The sequence below is a fragment of the Vitis vinifera genome, chromosome 3, assembly GCF_030704535.1.
Source record: "Vitis vinifera cultivar Pinot Noir 40024 chromosome 3, ASM3070453v1".
Lineage (NCBI taxonomy): Eukaryota > Viridiplantae > Streptophyta > Magnoliopsida > Vitales > Vitaceae > Vitis > Vitis vinifera.
In genome coordinates, this window is record NC_081807.1 from 19803725 (window position 1) to 19823334 (window position 19610).

Sequence of the window (19610 nt, forward strand, 5' to 3'; positions counted from 1 at the left end):
CAATAATTTTGAGAAGTGTTTTTCACGTTTCTAACATTTGAAAATATTTATTTTTCAAACATTAAAAATGTTAAAAATACTTCTCAAAATTATTGTAAAACACATTTTAAGTCCGACCATGTTTGGTTATTCATAAAATAGGGGTTTGGGATTCCACTAATTTTTCTTGTTTCGTTCAAAACTTTGAAACGGATAAATAATATGTTTTTTTTTTCTGCCCAATAGCAAGTGTTTTTTTTTTAAAAAAAATACCTAAAAAATAGTAATTATAAATCTTTTTCTTTTTAAAAATATGGCACTTTTAAAATATAAATATCTCTTTACTAGTATTTTATTATATATTTAAATTTTTAGAAATATATTATATTTAAAATAAATAATATAAGCCAAACCATTTTTTTTATTTTTTAAAACATAATATATAGTAATTTAATAAATTATTTTTTATTTTAATCATTACTTATATATATTATAATCTAATAAATTGTACATGTGAATTTCACTCTTTATTTAGCATTTTTTTAATAATATAATATTTCTATAATTACATAGTGTAATAAATAAAAAATATACTTATATTTTATAAGAAAAATAATCATAAAATATTTTGCAAGCATGGTTATGTATTTCAATCAGGGAGCAGATTTTCATTCCCAGGGATCCTTATTCTTAAAAACAACAAAATGACCAAAGAATTCAAATACATTTCTAAATTAATAAAAATTATATCAAATAATTAATTTTTATATTTTAAAATGCATAGATTATATTTTGTAAAAATTTGTTAATTGAATTGAAAGACTATTATTATAAATTATTGTTTTATTTTTTATTTTATATTATTATGACACTTGAGTAAAAATAAATATAATTAAATCTCAACATTTTAGTTTTTTTTGAAATTTTTGGAGATCCAAGGTGGCATTAAGGTACAACATCTAGAGCACAAGGTACAAGGGGTCGCAGCACTCTAGGTCTTTCTTCTATTGCCAGGTCTCTCACAGAGTCACAGGGAAGCACTGAATTTGCATAGAAACAAAGCGAAGATTTTATGGTGATGAGGAGACTCTCACAGAGAAGCCCACTCCTCTTGACGGATCAAAATGGATTCACCAACACAAAATTCTTCAAATCCATTGAGTTTTCCACCTCAACACCCACCTCAGAAACCCTCAATTTTTCCCAGCAAATCTCAGATTTTCTCAAGCAAAACAACTGGAAAACCATCATGGTCTCATCCCACATCCCCTCCAAGCTAAACCCAGATGTGATTCGTGCCGTTCTTCATCAAAACCAGGTTGGTGACCCCAAACGCCTCCTAGATTTCTTCTACTGGTCCCAATCCCAAATGGGTGTCCCTCAGTTTCTGGATTCTTTCTCTATTCTTGCTGTTCAATTGTGTAATTCTGAGCTTTTTGGGCTTGCCAATGGGGTTTTGACACAAATGATCAGGACCCCTTATTCGAGCTCGTCGATTTTGGATTCTGTTCTTTTTTGGTTTAGGAATTATGGAGGGTCCAGTCCTGTAGTGTTTGATATATTGATTGATAGTTACAAGAGGATGGGCATGTTGGATGAGGCTGCTAACGTGTTTTTTGTAGCCAAAAATGATAGTATTTTGATCAGTTTGATTCGGTGTAATTCTTTGTTGAAGGATTTGTTGAAATGTGGTATGATGGAATTGTTTTGGAAGGTCTATAATGGAATGTTGGATGCCAAGATGGGTTTTGATGTTTATACTTATACGTATTTGGTGGGTGCATTGTGTAAGACTGGGGATCTAAGAGGAGCCAAAAGGGTCCTTATTGAAATGGATGAGAAAGGTTTGAATCCTAATGAATTTATCTATAGTATGGTAATTGAAGGGATGTGCCAAGTTGGAGATATCGATGAAGCAGTTGAGCTGAAGAGAAGTATGGGGGAGAAGGGATTGGTTCCAAATACATATACTTACACCATTATTACTGCTGGGTTATGCAGAGCAAAGAGAATGAATGAGGCAAAATTGACATTTGAAGAGATGCAAAAGACTGGTTTGAAGCCTGACTATAATGCTTGCTCAGCTTTGATTGATGGGTTCATGAGGGAGGGTGATATAGATGAAGTTCTAAGAATTAAGGACGTGATGGTTTCTTGTGGTATTCCAATAAATCTTATCACTTATAATGTACTTATTCATGGTCTGTGTAAGTTTGGAAAGATGGAGAAGGCGGCTGAAATTTTGAAAGGGATGATTACATTGGGGTGCAAACCCAATTCCCGAACTTTTTGTTTACTGATTGAAGGGTATTGCCGGGAGCATAATATGGGTCGGGCATTAGAGCTTCTTGATGAGATGGAGAAGAGGAACTTAGTTCCTAGTGCAGTGAGCTATGGTGCAATGATTAATGGGTTATGCCATTGCAAAGATCTCTCACTGGCTAATAAGCTTCTGGAGAAAATGACTTTCAGTGGTTTGAAACCAAATGTTGTTGTCTATAGTACTCTCATCATGGGTTATGCCAGTGAAGGTAGGATTGAAGAGGCGAGAAGGCTTTTAGATGGAATGAGCTGTAGTGGAGTTGCACCTGACATATTTTGCTACAATGCTATCATATCTTGTCTCAGCAAGGCTGGAAAGATGGAAGAAGCAAGCACGTATTTATTGGAAATACAAGGGAGGGGACTGAAGCCAGATGCTGTCACTTTTGGGGCTTTCATCCTTGGGTACAGCAAGACAGGCAAAATGACAGAAGCAGCTAAGTATTTTGATGAGATGCTTGATCATGGTTTGATGCCAAACAATCCGCTTTACACTGTTCTAATTAATGGGCACTTCAAAGCAGGAAACTTAATGGAAGCATTATCAATATTTCGACACTTACATGCCCTGGGGGTGCTTCCTGATGTCCAAACTTGCAGTGCCTTTATCCATGGCCTCTTGAAGAATGGGAGGGTTCAAGAGGCACTTAAGGTATTCTCAGAACTTAAAGAGAAGGGTTTGGTCCCAGATGTGTTCACTTACAGCTCTCTCATCTCAGGGTTCTGTAAGCAAGGTGAGGTAGAGAAAGCTTTCGAACTTCATGATGAGATGTGTCTGAAAGGTATTGCTCCAAATATTTTTATTTACAATGCATTGGTTGATGGACTGTGCAAATCTGGTGATATCCAAAGAGCTAGAAAACTGTTTGATGGAATGCCAGAGAAGGGTTTAGAACCTGACAGTGTAACCTACTCCACAATGATTGATGGATACTGCAAATCTGAAAATGTAGCTGAGGCATTTAGTTTATTTCATGAAATGCCATCCAAGGGGGTTCAACCACATAGTTTTGTCTATAATGCTCTTGTCCATGGGTGTTGCAAAGAAGGAGACATGGAGAAGGCTATGAATCTGTTTCGTGAAATGTTGCAGAAGGGCTTTGCTACTACCCTCTCTTTCAACACTTTAATTGATGGATACTGCAAGTCATGCAAAATACAAGAAGCGAGCCAATTGTTTCAAGAAATGATAGCTAAGCAGATCATGCCTGACCATGTGACCTACACAACTGTCATTGACTGGCATTGCAAGGCAGGAAAGATGGAGGAAGCAAACCTTCTCTTTAAGGAGATGCAGGAAAGAAATCTGATTGTTGACACTGTAACTTACACATCACTTATGTATGGATACAACAAATTAGGGCAATCATCTGAGGTCTTTGCATTGTTTGAGAAGATGGTGGCAAAGGGTGTCAAGCCAGATGAAGTCACTTATGGCCTAGTGATCTATGCTCATTGCAAAGAAGATAACTTGGTTGAGGCTTTTAAGTTGAGGGACGAGGTTGTGGGGAAAGGTATGCTGACTAAGGGAACTATTCACGATTTACTAATAACTGCTCTTTGCAAGAGAGAAGATCTTACTGAAGCCTCAAAGTTGCTTGATGAAATGGGAGAGCTAGGACTTAAGCCCAGTCTTGCTGCATGCAGTACTCTAGTCCGCAGTTTTCATGAAGCAGGCAAAATGGATGAAGCAACGCGGGTTTTTGAGGGTGTGAAGAGTTTAGGGTTGGTTCCTGACACCACTACTTTAATTGACTTAGTGAATGGAAATTTAAATGATACAGATTCTGAGGATGCCAGAAATCTTATAAAGCAATTAGTATGAGTTGCTTCCTTGGACCTCCAAAACAGGCTTGTTCGCGGAACAAGAGCAAAGATAAACAACAGGATGCTCTCAATGCTGTTTCTTATCTGCTGTCCCACAAAAAATAACCGCTTGAGTGAGCAGAACATCAAGAGTTTTGAAGTGAACCCTGCTTGTTCTCTGATTTTGAATTTTGAGCATGAAAAGCCTTACATTATTTATGGAGTCAGCAAGTGATCGCAATAGCCATGGTTTTGGATCATAATGGAGTGCTACTTCCATGATCTTTGACAGGTCATGTGAACCCTTCAAATTCCAATTGAGCTAAGAAAGGTAACAGGATCTGAATTCAGTCAAATTTGAACTTTTGGACGAGTAGCTCTTTATTCAGAACTTCCTTTTGTTACAGCTCCAAGCTTACTTCAACTGGCAGTGCTTCAATGCAACTTCTCTTTGCCAAGAAGGCACCTCTTCAGTCATATAGTTGTGAATTTAAGCAGAAGAAAACTTGCTTCAGATGATCCTTCATAGTCTTCCTGAAGGTAATGCATTTGAATTTATTATCCTTTAATTTTAAAGGAGCTTCTAAATTCATATCATAGAAACTGATGTGAATAAAATGTGTGCATTTTTGCCTGAGTTGTGGACATTGTGGTTACTTATGGATTCACATTTCATTTGGATTGCAAACAATATTGTTTGACCTGTTGGGTTACGCCCCTTTTGGTATCTTTAGTGATTTTACTTATCCATCAAAGTAAGAAAGAAGTAAATAAAATAAAGGAAATAAACATAGTTGAACCTGTTGTATCTTGAAGTCCTTCAAGGAGGGTTAGATGTGAAATTGTTTCTGTTTGTACTCTGTCAAAATAGTCATCACCTACAAGAAGTTGCATGTCATGTTATGGGCAGTTCCTTGTAGTTATTTGTACTTGACTGGATGAGAATGAATAGAGGGACCGAGCCAATAATGGATGAGAGTTAGTGCTTAACAACTATGATTGTTAACAACTTCAATCATCCTTTTTATTTCTACAGAGGAAGGGTTAAGGCATGACTTTGAGAGATTACAAGAGCTAGAATGGAATGCATCATGAGGATAAGGGATTGAAGTAAGAATAAAAGCTTGCTTCTCATTTTCTGGGAGGTTTTCAAGTAGTAGCCGAATAGAAGCAAAAGAAAAGGGAGAAGAAACAACAAACCAGACCCAAAACATCAAACAAGGACAATGATCCTTCTCTTAAGTACACGCTAACCCAACCTGAAAGAATACAAAGGAACGAAACTTTTATCAAAACATTTTGTTCTTCACCTTGAAACACTTTTCCTTTAAGGAAACCACATCCACTCTTTGTGATATGTTCAGGGACTTAAATACTCTTCTTTTTTCTCTTTTTCATTAGCCCCTCTAACAATCCATTAAAGCATTCATAGCTTCATTGATTAACTGAAACCAACTCCCAACCCTTCTTTCCACCCTTCCTACCCCTTCCAGCTTCATGATAAGTGACCGAGCATTTCAGCTTCCTCAATTCTCTTCCAAACTTTGACAAACAAACATTTTTTTCCCCAAAAGTGCTAGACTGATTCTTTAAGTCTTTCCTCACCTTCACTTTCCTTTAGAGATTCAAAATCTCCACCTTGTAACCTATAGTTGGCATGCCCAACAACTTGCCAAAATTCACCAAATAACTATCAGTCTCTCCCAAAATGTGGTTATTGGTTCTAACAGTTTTGTGTTGGCTTGGAAGTTGAAAGAGTTGAAAAAGGATTTAAAAGTGTGGAATAAAGAGGTGTTTGGTTCTGTCCCAGCTATGAAGGAAGAGGCCTTGAAGTAGATTAGTTTTTGGGATCTGAGGGATTGTCCTTAGTATTGAAGAGGGAGAGGTCAGGAGGTGTGTTGTGGAAGATATAACAAATGGGCATTGATGGAGGAAATCTTGTGGAGGCAAAAGTCTCGGGTTTTGGTTGTTAAGGGAGGGAGATAGGAATACTAGTTTTTTCCATGAGATGGCTAATGCCTACAGAAGAAGAAATTATCTGGCTAGAATCAAACTAAATAGGGTCTAGCTTTTTGAGGATGCAGGGATTAAGGTTGGCATTACGGATGCTTTCTATAGTCTCTTCTCAGAGGGTGAGGGTTGGAGGCCTAGTATTAGCATAATGAATTTCTCTTGTTTAGAGAGTGCAGAAGTGAGCGGTTTAGAGGCTTCATTCTTGGAGGAGGAGGTTTTCTTTGCCTTTTTAGCTTAAAAGGGGATAAAGCTCCAGGACCAAATGATTTCACTTTAACTTTTAGGTAGCAGTGTTGGGATTTTGTTAAGCCAAAGGTAATGGGTTTCTTCAAAGAGTTCTTTGAGCAAAGTTCCTTTGTAAGGAGTCTAAATGCTACATTCTTGGTCCTGATTTCAAAGAAAGGGAGTGCAAAGGATTTGAAAGACTTCAAAACCATCAGCTTGATAAGGGGTTTGTATAAACTTTTTGCCAAAGTGTTGGCTAATAGGCTCAAGAGGGTTGTTGGCAAAGTAGTTTCTGAATTTCAGCATGCCTTTATGGAGTGAAGGTAGATCTTAGACGTAGGCTTATGATCATGTTAATTGGAGTTTTCTTTTAGATGTTATGGAAAAGATGGGTTTTGGGCAAAAGTGGGTTGGTTGGATGAAGTGGTGCATGTCTTCAACTTCTTTCTCAATGTTAGTGAATGGGGTCCTCATTGACATAGTTGTTAAAAACTTACGATACACGATACGATACATTTTTTTATAGAAATTGATACATATTGTAATCCGTATCTTATTTTAAAATGCATCTTACGATACATATACAATACATGATACAATATGTGATATTACGATACAACAATACATGCATCTTCAACTATTTTCTATAATTTAAAAAAAAAATCAAATTAATTTTTTTTTTGTTAAAAGAATTTATTGTATTATTTGTCTAAAATATACTAAAAGATTAAAAATTTATCATGAAAATGAGAAATAGGTTAAATAATGTTAATATGAAAAGTTGCATTCTTGTTGTCATATTCTAATATTAAAAGTCATTATTTTTATAATGAATATTGGGGGATTTTCATTTGAATAGTTTGAATATTGACAATGAAAATGATGGTGATTAGTGAATAAAAACTTTTACTTAATATATTAGTTTTTTTTTTTTCTTTTTTTGTGGAAAAGGAATGATAACAAACCTGAAAAGCTAGAATTTTGAAGATGAGACATAAAGACATATATACATATGTGCGTGTGTATCAATTAACATTCAATGTGTGTATCAAAATATGCCTAGTCAAAATTTGTAACTAAAAATCATAACTAAAAAATTGAAGAGGTTTATCTTTGTGGATTATGTAATGAATCTATATATTAAAGTTATATTTTGTTAATTTGAACTTGTCAAAACTTTAACATTCAATGCTTTGATATGATAGATATACTTTAACGCTTTAGATCATACTATCTTCCATAAAATTGGTTGTATATTACTCTATACTCCATACTTTAAATAGAGATGCACACATATATATATTTTTCTATTTATTTTTCACTTTATAAAAAGACTTACGATGTACGATACACGATACAGAAAAATAGAAAAACGATACACAATACATTTTATGAGTTAACACCTATGCTCACTGACTTCTTCCAAAACTCCAAAGGTCTAAGGCAAGGAGAGCCCCTTTCTCTTTATTTATTCGTCTTGGTGATGGAGGCTTTTAGTCGGTTGCTTGTGGAGACAAGGGGAGGAGGTTTCATCTTTGGTTTCTTGGTCAGAAAGAGTTGTGGGCTAGTTGAGGTGACTCATCTTTTATATGCTAACGACACTATTATTTTTTGTGAGGCTAATGTAGAGCATCTAATGTATTTGAATTCGACTCTCATGTGATTTGAGGTGATTTCTAGGTTAAAAGTCAATATGGAAAAGAGTAAGTTCATTCTAGTGGGGAGGATTGATAATTTGGATGAGTTGGCAGTTGTTTGGGTTATCAAATGGGGTGTCTCCACTCTACTTATTTAGGTCTCTTGTTGGGAGCCCCTTCCAAGTCGATAGTTGTGTGGGAAGCAATAGAGGAGGGAATTCAGAAAATATTAACCTTATGGAAAAGACAATACTTGTCAAAAGGGGGAGGCACTCTCTCATTAAAAGCACCTTGTGTAGTCTCTCTATCTATTGCATGTCTTTATTAGTGATTCTAAGAAGGGTAAGTTTAAGGTTGGCAAAGGTTCAAAGAGATTTTTCACAGGGTGGAGGAGCTCTAGAGAAAAAACTTCATCTAGTGACTTGGGCTAAAGTGTGATTGGATAAGAAAAAAGGGCTCTGGGCATTAGGAATCTTTTTGTTCTTAACATGGCTCTATCAGGTAAGTGGGGTTGGAGGTTTGCCTTTAAAAGGGAATCTCTATGGAAATGAGTGATTGTTGAGAAGTTTGGGGAGGAAGGAGCATGTTGGAGTTCGGGGGTGCCTACGAAGGGATATGATGTTGGCTTTTGGAAGGCTATTAGAAAAAATTAGGAGGTTTTTAAAAGCAAGGTCTGCTTCGTTGTTGGGAATGGAAGGAGAATCAAGTTTTGGCTAAACAAGTGGTGTGGTGACTCCTTGCTAAAAGAGTCTTTCCCCACCCTATTTGCCATTGCCAATTCCAAGGAATCATGGGTAGCAAATATGTGAGAGCAAGACTGGAACTTGGGTCTTTGGTGTCCTAGTTTCTCTAGACAATTCCATGATTGGGAGTTAGAGATGGTGGATGCCTTTCTATGGAAGATTCAAAAGCATTTGGTTAGGCATAATGTAGAGGATATAATGATTTGGACATTTTCAAGGAATGGAAAGTTCTCCGTTAAAGCTTTCTACTCTTTTCTGGTCCCAGGGGGTTCAAAGGCCTTCCTAGTCAATGTTGTTTGGAATCCCTAGATCCTGACAAGAGTTGGTTTTTTTGCATGGGAAGCAACTTGAGAAAGGATCCTGACTTTAGATTGGTTGGAAAGAAGGGGGGTGTCATTAGTAAATAGATGCTTAATGTGTAATGGGGAGGAGGAATCCATTAACCAATTGCTTCTTCATTGTATTATAGCTGGTCTTCTTCGGCAATTAGCATTTTTGATATTTGGGTTACATTGGATGATGCATTCTTTAGTTAGGTTGATGTTAATAAGTTGGAATGGGGCTCGAGTACGAAAAAGGCAGAAGAAAGTTTGATTAGCTGTCTCTTTGTGCCAAGAAAGAAATTAGAGGGCTTTTGAAGATGTGGTTTCTTGGATCAATTGCTAAAATTCCCTTTTTTGCTTTCCTTTTTGGATTATGTTAGGCATCATACAGGAGGAAAGTCTGTCTTTGATCAATTTTTTCAATTGGTTAGGAGCTAAGTAATTGTTGGGCAGGTGGTATTTTCCTTTGTTTGCCCCCTTTGTTTGTTTTGCTTGGTTCCCTTTGTATATTCCTGGTGTACTTTGGCAAGCTTAAGCCTTTCCATTTTGTACCACCCTTTTCTATTTATATATCTATTTTCTGGTTGCTTGTCAAAAATAAAAAGTTTCTGCATCTAGCCATATGAAACATAACTTATGGAGAATTCACAGAGTAGACCAAGGCTTCAAAGATTAAAGCAAAAACAATTTGTCAGTGGAGAGAATTATCATCTATGCTAGGACTTTTTAGAACAATAAATTGTTAAGAAATATTCTAGTTTGGATGTAGAGTTTCTTTTGATTTTTCTTTCTTCTTTCACAATGATACAAACAGACAAGGGCCAAGGCTAAACTCATTGGATCTTGTTCATTGATAAGAACTTCACCTTGATTGTTCATTGCAATTTATGAGGGAAAACTTGATAGATGAGAAGTCACGCGGGACACAAGGTGTTAGCATTTGCTTCTTTCTCATACTTATTGTTGATGTGTTCATGAATCAAAAATGAATATAGAGTAATGAGAATGCCTTTGGTTTTCAGGGAGGAATACAAAAAGCAAAGTTTGAGTTTCTGGAATGGTGTTGAGTATAACTTACTGATGACAAAACTTAAAGCGAGGTGATGAAATTGAGAGGAGTTGGGCTTCTCAGGAGTTAAACAAAAGCCAGGTAATTTTCCATCACCCGACCTTCTTGTCAAAGGCCTACGACAACCAGGATGTAATCAAAAGAATAATCCATATGGTTAGCGTTGTCCCACTTGTTAGTAATCAGCAAAGAGGCATATTTCAGTTGCAAATTGAAATCGTTATTGTGGGTGCTTTTGGAAAATGATACTGTCCCTCAAATCCTCCATTTTCTTTTATCCTTGGTGCATAATATTCATTGAAGAAGATTTCTTTCGATTCCCAAAATCATGCCATTGATATTTCATGGATGCTCAGTTTCTTCTTCGGCTATTTTGTATTATTCTTCAGACATAATGACTTTGCAGAATCGAGAGATTAACATATGCAAGATGTTGATGTGGGTGGAAATGGTGCCAATTGAAGTAGTGAAATTAGAATACCGGGGCCTTTCCATCTTTTATCTTGGTTTTTTGTTAACAAAGAGGTTATATGGCACAAAGGGTGCAAAAATGAACCCAAGTAAACTGGAATTATACTCGTTATATGCCAGAGGAAAACAAGAAAACTAAAAATAGAATGTAAAAAACTTACTCCCCAAGGCCATCCACATTATCGCTGAGGCATGAAAGGATGCTTTTAAAGCCATTTTCTTTAGGTCTTAACCAAATAGTTGCCTGGGTGATTAGTGTTACCCCCCTTCAGCTCTCTTACAAGATGTGCATAAACTATATTCTAAGAAACAAATATCAGCTTATTAGGAGCCATATTTATGATATTCTTTAGACATGACCTTTATCACATGAAGGCTTGAAGATTGAGAATATGCTAAAAACCATTATTCCAAAATGACTTGCCATTTCTGTAGCAGATTAATGGTTTGCATCCATTTCGTCATCATGATTTTACTATGTATTCCTAGGCAAGACCTGTTTATTTTCTGTTTCCCAAACTTCTCAGATCTTTTAGTTGTCACATGTAGACTCTGAGAAAGAACTTTATGATCAGTTATTGAGGCAATAGGGAATGATAATAAAAGTTTGGATTGATCTTGTAACTTGTCTTTCTGTCAATAAAGAAAAACTTGGACAAAAATTATAGACATCAAAGTTTCTTCTTCAGATCACCCACTGCAATGTGTTTCTCAGAATCATTTCCTGGGAAACTTAAATGATAAAGAAGTAGCTTCGAACAGAAATCACGTTTATAACATATCTGCTTATCCTCAAAATCCCAGTTCTCTGTTTATGAAGGAGCCTATAGGAATAGATGATTACTGAGAAAATAATTGGGAAACACTTGCAATACAATCAATAAAAAACTAAATACAAACTTGAATAATACATGATTCAACTGTTTTTTTTCTTTCCTTTGCAAACCGGTGAGGGAAAAGAATGAAAACAAATTCCCTCACCAACTTCAAAACCTGGACTAGATGTTTTTGTTTGCAAACAGGTGAGGGATGAGAATGAAAACAAATTCCCTGACCAACTTGAAAACCTGAACTAATAGCATACAAAACAAAGCCTCTCCAATCTGATGTGCATAAATTAAACCCCCCCCCCCCCCCAAAAAAAAAATTACTGAATAGAGGGACAACCGAAAAACCCCAAAAGTACAGGTAATATCCACTTTCCTGAGAATTACACCAATGGTGGCACACACCAGAGCTAATCCAAGATGAACTGAACGGTCAAGGCACAAGAAACCTCAGTGAGTATGGATCTCTGAGGATGATGAGGTTCAAGTAGATGTTTCTTTTAAAATGCTGGATATAGGGATAACACCAAAAATAAATCCCAAAACTATAGCTAATATCGCTTTCCAAGAATTATGCCAACGATCACGGACACCAGGGCTACACCCAGGATAAACTTAAGGGTCATGGCAGAAGAAACCTCATTGGCCCGAGCATGGATCTCTGAAGATGATGAGGTTTGAGGTGAAGTTCCTTCTGACTTTTTCTTGCTCTTCCTTCTTGATGGAGTTGAGGTAACTAACCCAATGTCTCTGGATTTTACCTCCATACCCTCAGATGGACTGCCTCCATCAGCCTGCATTGTGATTTAAATACAATCAGCCATTCAGATTACTGGTGAAAACCAATGTCACATGTGAAGATATATTCAAATCCTTGTGATATGCAAATGCTTTGAATGTAGTTCCAGTTCCGCAAAACAGGGAGGAAAAAGTCTTGGAGAAATGAAGGGGTTTTCTACTCATAATAATGATGAGAGGTCTTGTACAAATTTTAAGGTAAAAACTGACCTTTTCTTTTGATTTAGCCTCAGCCAGCTGCAATTTCTGCTCTAGTTCCTTAACCTGGTTCTCTTTAAGTATGAGTTCTTGTTTCTTAGCTTCAAGCTCCTCAAGCAAATGCTTTGCTGCTGCCTCACGTTCCAACTCTTTTTGAGAATGAGTTTCCTTCTGTTTTGTTGGAAATTCAAACCCAAAAAAAAAAAAAAAAAAAAAAATCAACAATAATCTTTAAATCTCTTCTTGTATAAGATTTGCTACCTCTAACCATATATTCACAGATATTGTATTATTACAGTTTACTCCAATAACTCTACTCTTATACCTAGCTTAATATCAGATATCAGAAGTTTTAGCTTGGGTTTAAGCATGGCAGCAGTCTTATGGATTTTCCAAAACAAACATCTAGCAGGAAACATAGGACATGAATCTTAACGCATGTCTACCTGTTCGACAATGGATGTCTGAGCAAGATGTAGCTCTTTTTGAAGTTGTACTACTTGTTCACTTAAGGAGTCTCTATCTTGAACTTTACGTGCGTGCTCCTCCAATTGAGTACTTAATTCTGCCTCTCTTCCAACAGCAGCTGCCCGAACGCTTTCAACCTACAGGCAGTTGAAATTGTAATCAGAATTGATAATTCAAATTCATTGTATTTTGGATAGCTTATTATTTTTCTTCTTTGACTAATTTAGATTCTGAAAATCACAATACCTCTTCTTTCAATTGAGCCTCAGCTATCACTAATTGTTTCTCAAGCTCCTCCAAACGAGTTTGCAAGACAGTTTTTTCTGCAATTGAGGTGTGGGCAAGATGCAGTTCTTCCTGAAGTTGTACCACTTGTCCACTTAATATGTCCCTGTCATGAACTTTACGCACATGATCCTCCAATTGTATATTTAATTCGGCCTCCCTTCCAGCTGCAGCTGCCTGGACAGTTTCAACCTACAGGCAGTTGAACTTGTAAGAATTGATACATGTTTGTTTTTTCTTATCAAATATAGTGGTCCTCAACATGATAAAATACCTCTTCTTTCAGTCGAGCCTCAGCTAAGACCAATTGTTTTTCAAGCTCATCCAGACGAGTTTGCAACACAGATTTGTCTGCAATTTCGGCTTTGAGGTTTTCCATCTCAGCTTTTATAGCGTCTTCATTTGCTTTCTGTTCTTTCAGTTGTCCTTCAAGCTGGATTATCACAGCCTGAAGTTCATTCTTGGCAGCTTGATAGGTTTCATTGAGTAGGTTGTTCTCTTCCATTACTGAAGATACCTGTAGAATTGATATTTGGTCAGAACATTATGTGATAAAGCAATCACCAGATTATTGTTTACCAAGATATCCATAAAAAGTAGCTATATGTTAAGCAACATGACTGAAATCTTTTAGTGATGCAAACCTGTGATTGTAGTTTCTGCCCTTCAGTAGCAAGCTGCTGTCTCAAATCTTCAATTCCTTTCTTTGAAAATTGGAGCTGTTCAACTGTTTCGTCCTTCTCAGAAAATGCTGTTAAAAGTTTTTCTTGTAAATCGTTCATTTTGGATTCATATGCAGCCAGTTCCTGAGTAAGCTTCAAATTAGCCTCAGCGAGTCCTTCACTCTCTTTTTCAAAATGACCCAACTTTGTTTGCAATTCCTCAACAACGCTTTCCAGATCTTTCAGTTTCAGGAGAGTCTGTTCAAGGTCTACTTTTCGGGTTTCAGAAATTGCAGATGCTTCATGAGCTTGTTCTTCATAAACTTTTATTTGGCTTTCAAGTGCAGTTAACTTCTCATTCAACTCTTTAGCCTCTGAATCTCTATGGGTGAATCTCTGAACAGCTTCTTCTAATTGGATCTCTGCTTCCTTGACTCGTTCTTCAGTTGCAGACTGAAGTTCACAGGATCTTGAGTGCTGATCTGTTAATTCCACAATCGTGTTCCTGTGAGAAACAAGCTGGTGAGCAGTTGCTTCCTTTTCAGCAGAAGCAGAGTTTAGCTGTTCCTGAAGCTCATCAACCTTGCTCTTGAGTTCTATGTTTGTCTCTACTAACAGTTCATTCTCTGAAACAGACTCTGCAGCCTTACTTTCTGCTTCTGAGATCTTTACTTTCAGTTCCTCGTTTGTGCTTTGCAGAGCAGCCAGTTCGCCCAAACATCGCTCCAATTCTTCCTTCAGAGAGGTGGACTTTTCTGCTGTGTCAGCCACCTGCAATTCATAAGTCTTTACTTGATCCTCATGACTTTTCAGTTTCTCGTACAGAGATTGTGCCTCAGAATCCCTGCTGCTGAGGCTTGCAATCGCTTCATTTAGTTTAAACTCTGAATCCCTCTTTAGGGTTTCGTGTAGTTCTTCAAGCTCTAAGCTTCTAGCAGTACTTTGCTCGATTATTCTCCCTTGTTGCTCCAATTGCTCCTCAGCAGACTTGAGCTTCTCCATTATCTCACTCTCTTTTACCCCTGCAGCCTTAAGATCGGTTTCAATGCTCTGTAACTTCTCTTGTGTCAGACTCAATTCATTTTGCAGTACTTGTAGAAGATTTTCTTTTTCCGCAAGCTTCTCACTGGAGCTACTCAGTGCTTCTTCCAGCCCTTTCTTCACTTCTATTGAAATATTCAATCGTTCAGTGATATCCCTCTCTGTTTCACTAGCCAATTCCAGTGCTTTTTCCAGGCTTTTGGATTCAGCCCGGGAGATCTGAAGCTCTGCTTCAATGTCAGATATCTGCTCCAAGTATTTCTTCGATGCTGCTTCTGCATCCCCACATTTCTTCTCTAATGTGGATATCTGTTCCTCGAGTTCCTGAATTCTATACTTCTCAGTTTCCAGTAATAGTTCCAACTCAGTCGCCTTTTTTGCAGCATCCTCTACTTTGGAATGAGACAACTGCATCAAATCTTCAAGCTCAAGGCTTCGCTGGTGGGTTGAATTGGCTCGGTCCTCATGTTCAGTGCATTTTGCTGCGACGCTCTTCAACTCCAACCCAAGCTCAGATTTCTCCAATGATGACTGACTCAGGGCAGACTCCAGCTGAGTTATCTTATCCTCATATTCCTGCATTTGACCCTTCAGCTCTTTCTTCTCTTCCTCAACCTCTCTCAATGCAACACTGAGCTCAGACATTTTCTCAGAAAATTCCTTGAGTTCTCTCTCAGCCTCACTGCTTTGCAGCTCTACCAGATTTAGTTGTTGCTCCAGCTCCACATTCCTCTGTTCTGCTCCTATAAGCCGTGTCTCAAGCTCTCTAAGTTGTGCTTTGGCCTCTTCTGCTGCTACATTGGAAGCTTGGACCAGACCTTCAAGCTCAATACTCTTCTGAGTAGCAGTTGATGCAATTGTACCTGTTTCTTGATGGAGCGCCTCTTGGGATTTGAGTTTCTCCTCCAGCTCTGCATTGTTTGCCAGAGCTTGAGATAGCAGAGAATCTGTCTTGCAGAAATTTTCATCCGACTGCTTCAGCTTTGTCTCAAGATCATCACACAACTCCTGCATTCTTGCTGCATTACTGGCAAGGTCCGCCACAGCTGCTTCGAATGCCTCCTTTTCTTTTGTCACTTCTGCCAGCTCCTCCTGAGTCTTCGCAACCTCTGCCTCCTGGGTTTTCAACCCGACCTCAACAGATTCCCTCACGGTCACCTCCTCCTGGAGCTTCAGCTTCACTTCTTGCAACTCCAAGACCTTTGCTTCGAGATCAGCCTTTGTCTGGGAGAACAGATCCTCAAGAGCAGATTTATCCTCCTTTGCCTGAGCCTCAGAAGCCGACTTATCTTCCAGCTCTTGTCTCAGTTCATTTATCAGGGCTTCCTTTGAAGAGAGCTCTGCAACACTGGTCTTGAGTGCTTCTTCAACCTTCTGGTTCTCGGCTATCTTCTCATACAGGCCCTTGAGCTCCTCCTGCAGCAGAGCCATCTGATCTTCCATTTCTTTTGCGCTCAGTTTTGCCACTTCAAGCAGCCTCTCAAACTCCAATGCCCTCTGCGTCTCAGTTTCTGCATGTGAACCACTTTCCCTATGCAGTTCCTCAAACTTCCGAGCGTCACCTGCAGACACCTGCAGCTCGCTCTCTAGCTCCCCCATCTTCTTCATCGAGCTCTCAAGCTCAAGGCTGAGATTATCAAATGCTTCCTTCACACCGATGAGCTCCTTGTGCTTCACCTCGTGGGCTTCCAACGCATCCTGTAGATTTTTCAACTCAATGCCATGTTTCTCCTCAACTTCCACAATCCGTTGATGCCAATTCTGATGACTAACTTCCAGTTCTTCACATTTCTGGCCGCTTTCCTCCAACTTCTCCTTCGTCAATGATACCTGGTCCATCAACCGGCTGTTCTCAGATTCAGAATGCTTCAAAGCTCCGGCCAATCTCTCCAGCTCAAGCTCAAGCTCCTTCACCTTCTCCTGGGCTTCTAACAATTCTCTACTGGCAGCTGAATTACTTGAGCTTCTTTCAATGACAGAAGGATTATCATCCTCTGCAGATGCTGGTTCGGGTTTATGTGAATCACCTTTCACATCGATCAATTCCTTCTCTACTTTTATGAACTCTCCATCCAGGGCGGTTTCCTCCTGATGCAAATCCCCATTTGTGACCTGTAATATGGGCTTTAGAATTAGCAAATCGCCTCACCCAATACCGGAAAAAGGGAAAAAAAAAAAAAAAAAACATGTAGATTTTCTCATTGTTTACCTTAATTGGATCAGCTGTGTCGACGGCAATATTCTCGACGACCTTCAACACTGCAACTTCTGTGCTTCCTTGAGCTTCTTCTTCCATCTCAGACTGATCTGTTTCACCTTTACACGCTGTGTTTTACCGGAATCTGGTTCAGAACAAAGTACAAAATCACGTCAGAATCGTATCAGCCCAGAAAGCTGTTATCAAACAGAGCAGATCATAGAGGAATAACATCAGAAAAATAGGGATCTGATATTTCTAGTTGTATAAATGAATGTGATCTGGATTACCGTACTTGGTTCGGATTTGGAAATGGATTCAACCACCTTCATTGAGGTGAAGTCACATCCAAAAATTGGTGAGATTTCATCTTCTTAATTGGTGGCTAAAGAACATTCCAACCAATCAAAGTTTCTCTTTCTGGGTGATACGAGCTTGTCCCTCTACACTACACTTAAATACCGCGAAAGTTCAAACTTAAATGCTTCGGTTACAAATTGTTTTTGCTAGAATGAAATTTTTTTATTTATTTAAAAATATATAATTAAATTATTTTCATTTCTACCATCAAACACTGATATTTGAAATAGTGCATACATTCTCACTGACCTAATTTTTTTTCCCTCTTTTCTCTTTGTTTTTAATATTTGGTTCTATATATAAAAATAAAAATTATGTTTGGCAAGTGAAACAAGATTGAAGATGTTTCTTTTTTTTTCTTTTTTTTCTTTTTTCATTTTTGAATGTGCAATTACTTTAAAATATAAATAATCTAAATATAAATATATTCATTGTTTTATTGTTTTTAAATGATAATAATAATAAAAATAAAAATAAAAATAAATAGTAAGTAAAAAACAGTGAATCCCATTAGTGTAAAATGATTGTTGGAAAAAGGACAAAATGAACATTGGATCGTAGAAATCAGCTATTTTTTTGGCCCATGGGATATGATTTGAAACTGGACCTTTATTTTTGGGGGTCCCACATACTTTTCCATCAACCTGGCTGTAGAATATGACACATTCATTTCCTTATATATATATATATATATATATATATAGAGGTTTTTTGAATTAAAAATCAATTCATAGAAACCCATCAAATGATAGATCCGAATCAAACACCCTAATTTGATGAAGAAGAGTTCTCTTTCAGACACTGGCAGAAAGGGCCCTCTAAGACCAAATCCACAAGCAAATGGGTTAATTTTATTGTTTTTAGCCAGAAAGAAATCAAATAAATAAAGGCAAATTTCGGGCAAGGAAGAAAGCCAAAAAGGAGTCTAGTGGTAGGCCCACAAAGGTAGGCACAACATTTTTAGAATTCAAATTCACCACTTGACAGCTCAATGCCATCCACTTTTTCTCATTTCATTGTTTTTGTAAAAGAAAACTGCTTTAATTACCATACAGTGAGTGGATTGTTGGGGTGAAATTTTGTCATAATTATACATGAGGACAAATTTAATGGAAGAAGGGTAAATTTGAATAATATAAATAATCAAATTCAAAAATATTTGCAATAAAACTCCAAATTCATCATTACATCATAGAGAATAAAGGAATTAAAACAAAATAAAATAAAATAAAATGTTTTTCAAAAAATCTAGAGAAAATGGATCGTTTAGTGGTTGGTGGAGTAGAAAACAGAGCAAAGTTGATCTGCACAGCTCTCCTTCAGAGTTGAAAAAAAGTAATAATAATAATTCATTCGTAAACGACCAAAAATGATCTGATCAACCCGAAAACACGGATCAAACACGATAGAAAGATCGAAACAGGATTGAAAATCCTTTGAATAAAATTTGACGGATCGCAGCAAACAAACAGAAACCAAAAGCTAAATATCAATCCGATCAGTAGAAAGCAACACATATCCGAATTCGATTCTCCTCCGATTCCAAAACCGGTGATCAAACATCATCAAATTCAAAGAAATACAAATAAACAAACCATCAATCAATCAATCGATTATCAACAGAAACCGAGACGAAACTAAGTGATAACTCTACTTTGAAAATCACATGATAGATCAAAGGAAAACAGAAAGGAAAGAAAGATAGAAGGACTTGCCTGAGAGTAGATGGTGGAAGAAGGAATTGTGTTTTTGAGAATTTTTTTTTTCTTGGGAGAGGAATGGAATGGAGGAGAGAGAGAAGTGGGAATTTATATGTATAGTCATAAGGGTGGTGGTGTGGCCAGTAGAAACAAGAGGCGATTGGCGGAGAGGGTTGGGCCCCTAAAGCTGCCGTTTCTGTGTTCTTTACTTCTTTTTTCCACTTTTGCCCTCCTTGTTTAAGCTAAATTGCGATTTAGGACTAGGTTAAAGGGACAAGAAAATCGAAATATAATTTTTAGACAAAAATATCCTTAAATAATTTTTTTGATTTGTATCTTTTTTAAAAATAAATTAGGATAAAACGGTAAAAATGGGGTTATAGAATACATGTAATTTTTTTGGATATGTTTTTTTTTATTAAAATGAAAATAAATAAATAAATAAGGGAAAATAAATATAGGATAAATTGAAAATTATTTAATTGG

The 19610-nt window shown here is 37.1% G+C and overlaps 2 protein-coding genes across 3 annotated transcripts; one reads left to right on the forward strand and one right to left on the reverse strand.

Moving 5' to 3' along the window:
• The first annotated feature begins 980 nt into the window (after positions 1-980).
• Positions 981-10394, forward strand: LOC100251738 (pentatricopeptide repeat-containing protein At5g61990, mitochondrial). Of its 2 annotated transcripts, XM_010649894.3 has the most exons (4): positions 981-4438; positions 4515-4647; positions 9863-9978; positions 10071-10394. In XM_010649894.3, exon 1 carries the CDS (start codon positions 1052-1054, stop codon positions 4124-4126), a length of 3075 nt encoding a protein of 1024 aa, XP_010648196.2. In that variant the 5' UTR covers positions 981-1051; the 3' UTR covers positions 4127-4438; positions 4515-4647; positions 9863-9978; positions 10071-10394. The 2 variants fall into 2 exon arrangements, with proteins under 2 accessions (XP_010648196.2, XP_059592046.1); XM_059736063.1 differs by lacking the exon at positions 9863-9978.
• A 1049-nt stretch (positions 10395-11443) lies between these two features.
• Positions 11444-19265, reverse strand: LOC100256869 (uncharacterized). The gene is made up of 8 exons (XM_010649893.3): positions 19140-19265; positions 17077-17209; positions 13809-16979; positions 13439-13681; positions 13126-13356; positions 12858-13016; positions 12424-12582; positions 11444-12209 (listed from the first exon to the last, which is right to left on the reverse strand). The coding sequence occupies exons 2-8, from the start codon at positions 17161-17163 to the stop codon at positions 11967-11969; spliced, it is 4293 nt and encodes a 1430-aa protein (XP_010648195.2). The 5' UTR covers positions 17164-17209; positions 19140-19265; the 3' UTR covers positions 11444-11966.
• Between the last annotated feature and the right edge of the window lie 345 nt (positions 19266-19610).